This window comes from Penaeus vannamei, chromosome 39 (genome assembly GCF_042767895.1).
Source record: "Penaeus vannamei isolate JL-2024 chromosome 39, ASM4276789v1, whole genome shotgun sequence".
NCBI classification, from domain to species: domain Eukaryota; kingdom Metazoa; phylum Arthropoda; class Malacostraca; order Decapoda; family Penaeidae; genus Penaeus; species Penaeus vannamei.
In genome coordinates this window covers 4,717,704-4,724,159 of record NC_091587.1, presented here as the reverse complement: position 1 = coordinate 4,724,159, position 6,456 = coordinate 4,717,704, and the positions used below count along the sequence as shown (strand labels likewise).

General features: G+C 36.9%; 1 protein-coding gene across 1 annotated transcript in view; it reads left to right on the top strand.

Moving 5' to 3' along the window:
* LOC138860022 (uncharacterized) overlaps nucleotides 1-5,770 on the top strand; it is a 9,314-nt gene extending 3,544 nt beyond the window's left edge. The window contains exons 2-3 of the mRNA XM_070116807.1: nucleotides 4,451-4,964; nucleotides 5,022-5,770. Of these exons, the coding sequence (XP_069972908.1) occupies nucleotides 4,451-4,964; nucleotides 5,022-5,770 (1,263 nt within the window). The remainder of the gene's footprint in view (nucleotides 1-4,450; nucleotides 4,965-5,021) is intronic.
* The last annotated feature ends 686 nt before the right edge of the window (nucleotides 5,771-6,456 follow it).

The following is a 6,456-nucleotide window of genomic DNA, read 5'->3' as shown; positions in this document are numbered from 1 at the left end:
AGGGAGAGGGAGAAAAGGAGAGAGGGAGAGGAGAAAAGGAGGGAGGGAGAGGGAGATGGAAGGGGAGGGAGAAAAGGGAGGAGGGAGAGAGGGAGAGAGAGAGGGAGAAAAGGAGGAAGGGAGAGAGAGGGAGGGAGAGGGAGAAAAGGAGGAAGGGAGGGAGAGAGGGAGAAAAGGAGGAAGGGGAGAGAGGGAGAATGAGGGAGGGAGAGGGAGAAAAGGAGGGAGGGAGAGGGAGAAAAGGAGGGAGGGGAGAGGGAGAAAAGGAGGGAGGGAGAATGAGGGAGGGAGAGGGAGAAAAGGAGAGAGGGAGAGAGAGGGAGAGGGAGAAAAGGAGGAAGGGAGAGAGGGAGATGGAAAGGGAGGGAGAAAAGGAGGGAGGGAGAGAGGGAGAGAGAGAGGGAGAAAAGGAGGAAGGGAGAGAGAGGGAGGGAGAGGGAGAAAAGGAGGAAGGGAGGGAGAGAGGGAGAAAAGGAGGAAGGAGAGAGGGAGAATGAGGGAGAGGGAGAGGGAGAAAAGGAGGGAGGGAGAGGGAGAAAAGGAGGGAGGGAGAGGGAGAAAAGGAGGGAGGGAGAATGAGGGAGAGGGAGAGGGAGAAAAGGAGAGGGGAGAGAGAGGGAGAGGGAGAAAAGGAGGGAGGGAGAGAGGGAGATGGAAAGGGAGGGAGAAAAGGAGGGAGGGAGAGAGGGAGAGAGAGAGGGAGAAAAGGAGGAAGGGAGAGAGAGGGAGGGAGAGGGAGAAAAGGAGGAAGGGAGGGAGAGAGGGAGAGAAGGAGAGAAGGGAGATAGGGGGAGAGAGGGGGAGGGAGAGGGAGAAAGGGGGCGAGGGAGAGGGAGAAAGGAGGGAGGGAGGAGGGAGAAAAGGAGGGAGGGAGAGGGAGAAAGGAGGGAGGGAGGGAGAAAAGGAGGGAGGGAGAGAGGGAGGGAGAGGGAGAAAAGGAGGAAGGGAGAGGGGGTGGAGGAAGGGAGGGAGAGGGAGAAAAGGAGGAAGGGAGAGAGGGAGAATGAGGGAGGAGGGAGGGAGAAAAGGAGGGAGGGAGAGGGAGGGAGAGTGAGGGAGAGGGAGGGAGAAAGGAGGGAGGGAGAGAGGGAGAAAAGGAGGAAGGGGGAGGGAGGGAGAGTGAGGGAGAGTGAGGGAGAAAAGGAGGAAGGGAGATAGAGGGAGAAAAGGAGGGAGGGAGAGTCAGGGAGAGGGAGAAAAGGAGGGAGGAGAGAGGGAGAGGGAGAAAAGGAGGAAGGGAGAAAGAAGGAGAGGGAGAAAATGAGGGAGCAAGAGAGGGAGAGGGAGAAAAGGAGGGAGCGAGAGATGACTTAACGAAGAGGAGAGAAAAAATAGAGTGAGAGAAAGAAGAGAAAAGAAACGAAACCAGAGACAGAGAATAACAGGCAGACTGAGAAAGACAGAGATAGGTAGATAGATAAAGAAAAAAGAAAAGAAATAGAATTGTGAGAAAGAGAGATGTTAAATTACCATATTTGGCACCGCGGTTCCTTGCCTCCCCCCCTCCACCCCCCCCCCCCCTCCCCCGCTGTGACGGCAGGGTTTGAAGAAGGAGAGTGAGGGGGGGGGCGAGGGGGAGGGGGGGTGGAGTCAAGGGGGGGGGAGGGGGTAAGGTGAATGTTTATTTACTGTTTATTTATTATCTATACATATTTCTTCTCATGCATATATGTACTGCGCCTCTGCACATACATACATACATGCATACATACATACATACATACATACACATGTACATACATATGTACATACATACATACTTGCATAATTACATACATACATACATACACATGTACATACATATGTACATACATACATACTTGCATAATTACATACATACTTACATACATACATACACATGTACATACATACATACACATGAACATACATATGTACATACATACATACTTGCATAATTACATACATACATACATACACATGTACATACATACATACATACATACACATGTACATACATATGTACATACATACATACATGCATACGTACATGCATACATACATACACATGTACATACATATGTACATACATACATACTTGCATAATTACATAATACTTACATACATACATACACATGTACATACATATGTACATACATACATACTTGCATAATTACATACATACATACATACACATGTACATACATATGTACATACATACATACTTGCATAATTACATACATACATACATACACATGTACATACATATGTACATACATACATACTTGCATAATTACATACATACATACATACACATGTACATACATATGTACATACATACATACTTGCATAATTACATACATGCATACATACACATGTACATACATATGTACATACATACATACTTGCATAATTACATACATACTTACATACATACATACACATGTACATACATATGTACATACATACATACTTGCATAATTACATACATACATACATACACATGTACATACATATGTACATACATACATACTTGCATAAATACATACATACTTACATACATACACATGTACATACATATGTACATACATACATACTTGCATAATTACATACATACATACGTACATACATACATACTTGCATAAATACATACATACTTACATACATACACATGTACATACACATGTACATACATACATACTTGCATAAATACATACATACTTGCATACATACATACACATGTACATACATACGTACATACATACATACTTGCATATATACATACATACATACATACACATGTACATACACATGTACATACATGCATACTTTCATAATTACATACATACATACATACACATGTACATACACATGTACATACATACATACTTGCATAAATACATACATACTTACATACATACATACACATGTACATACATATGTACATACATACATACTTGCATAATTACTTACATACATACATACACATGTACATACACATGTACATACATACATACTTGCATAATTACATACATACATACATACACATGTACATACACATGTACATACATACATACTTGCATATATACATACATACTTACATATATACATACACATGTACATACATATGTACATACATACATACTTGCATATATACATACATACTTACATACATACATACACATGTACATACATATGTACATACATACATACTTGCATAATTACATACATACATACATACACATGTACATACATATGTACATACATACATACTTGCATATATACATACATACTTACATACATACATACACATGTACATACATATGTACATACATACATACTTGCATAAATACATACATACTTACATACATACATTCATATGTACATACATATGTACATACATACATACTTGCATAAATACATACATACTTACATACATACATACACATGTACATACATATGTACATACATACATACTTGCATAATTACATACATACTTACATAAATACATACACATGTACATACACATGTACATACATACATACTTGCATAAATACACACATACTTACATACATATAAAAAAAAAAAAAAAAAATCAGACGCAGTGACGTATTCACAAGAATGAAAATGAAAGGAAATGAAATAGAATAATGACGATTCGAACTCGTCGAGTCTCCTTATCAGACAACAAATAACCGATATGTTCGCCATACTTACGTACTTGCATACATATAAATATGTATTTTTATTTACATATATACATAGTGTACATGCATGTTTATCTATTTTTCTATTTACCTGTCTATCTGTCTGTCTATTTATCTATCAATACACCCATATATATATATATATATATATATATATATATATATATATATATATATATATATATATATATATATATATATATATATATATATATATATATATATATATATATATATATATATATATATATATATATATATATATATATATATATATGTATGTGCACACACACACACACACACACACACACACACACACACACACACACACACACACACACACACACACACACACACACACACACACACACACACACACACACATATATATATATATATATATATATATATATATATATATATATATATATATATATATATATATATATATAATGTGTGTGTGTGTGTGTGCGTGTGTGTGTACGTGTGTATGTCTGAGTATGTGTACGCGTACGTATGTGTAAGTACACGCCTATCGATCTACACTTTGCCCCCTTTCTTCCCTTCCTCTCTCCCCTCGTCTCTTTATACTTCCCTTTTATTATCGTCCACTCCCTCTTATTCCTCTTGTTTACCGCCTCTCTCTCTCCCCTTTCGTAATTATTAAACGTATTAATGTCGAAATTGAAATAATTGGATTAATAATTGTAATAAGTTACCACCAATTGGGTCGTTAATGTTAATAGAGATAATGGTGGTAATTATGAAATGGTGATGATAATGAGGATAGTGAAGGTAGAAATGGTGATGATAATGAGGACAGTGAAGGCAGAAATGGTGATGATTATGAGGACAGTGAAGGTAGATGTGATGATAATGAGGTTAGTAGTGAAGGTAGAAATGGTGGTGATTATGAGGACAGTGAAGGTAGAAATGGTGATGATTATAAGGACAGTGGCGGCAGAAATGGTGATGATTATGAGGACAGTGAAGGTAGAAATGGTGATGATTATGAGGACAGTGAAGGTAGAAATGGTGATGATTATGAGGACAGTGAAGGTAGAAATGGTGATGATTATGAGGACAGTGAAGGGAGAAATGGTGATGATTATGAGGAAAGTGAAGGCAGAAATGGTGATGATTATGAGGACAGTGAAGGCAGAAATGGTGATGATTATGAGGACAGTGAAGATAAAAATGGTGATGATTATGAGGACAGTGAAGGTAGAAATGGTGATGATAATGAGGACAGTGAAGGCAGAAATGGTGATGATTATGAGGACAGTGAAGATAGAAATGGTGATGATAATGAGGACAGTGAAGGCAGAAATGGTGATGATTATGAGGACAGTTAAGGCAGAAATGGTGATGATTATGAGGACAGTGAAGGCAGAAATGGTGATGATAATGAGGATAGTGAAGATAAAAATGGTGATGATAATGAGGACAGTGAAGGTAAAAATGGTGATGATTATGAGGACAGTGAAGGTAGAAATGGTGATGATTATGAGGATAGTGAAGGTAAAAATGGTGATGATTATGAGGACAGTGAAGATAAAAATGGTGATGATTATGAGGATAGTGAAGGTAGATGTGATGATAATAAGGTTGGTAGTGAAGGTGGAAATGGTGGTGATTATGAGGACAGTGAAGGCAGAAATGGTGATGATTATGAGGAAAGTGAAGGCAGAAATGGTGATGATTATGAGGACAGTGAAGGCAGAAATGGTGATGATTATGAGGACAGTGAAGGCAGAAATGGTGATGATTATGAGGACAGTGAAGGCAGAAATGGTGATGATTATGAGGACAGTGAAGGCAGAAAAGGTGATGATTATGAGGACAGTGAAGGCAGAAATGGTGATGATTATGAGGACAGTGAAGATAGAAATGGTGATGATTATGAGGACAGTGAAGGCAGAAATGGTGATGATTATGAGGACAGTGAAGGTAGCAATGGTGATGATTATGAGGACAGTGAAGGCAGAAATGGTGAAGATTATGAGGATAGTGAAGATAAAAATGGTGATGATTATGAGGATAGTGAAGGTAATATTTCTCCTCACGATGCAAATACTTATGAGAATATTTCTGTTAGTTACTAGTAATGATAGTGATAGTCAATGGCGATTAATATCATGATAATGATGATAATGACAGTAATAAAGATTTATGTTATGATAATGATGATGATAATAATGAGGATAATGGTGATGATGGTAAGAATGAGGATAATGGTGATGATAATAATAATGATAGTATTTATAGTAATAGTAATAATGATAAGAGTGATAGTAATGGTGATGATGGTGATGTCAATTAATATCGTGATAATAATAATTATACTATTACTAATGAGGATAACATTAATTATAGTAATAACTATACTACGACTAATGATGACATCATTCATGATAATAACAACAGGAACAACAATAGTAACAATAATGATGATAATGAAAATGATGAAATGATAATGATGTTGATCATAATAATATTGATAATGATAATGAGGATATCACAGTAATGAGGATAACAATAATACTGGTAATTGCTACTGATAATAATGACGATGATAATAATGATAATGATAATGACATTTATAATAATGAGAATAGTAATGATAATGATGATAATGCCAATAACGATAATAATGATAATGATAATGATAATAACAATAACGATAATGATGATAATGATAATAATGATAATGCTAACGCTAATAATCATGAAAATTATAATAATGATAATCTTTATGTTAAGGATAATAATGATAATCACAATGATAATG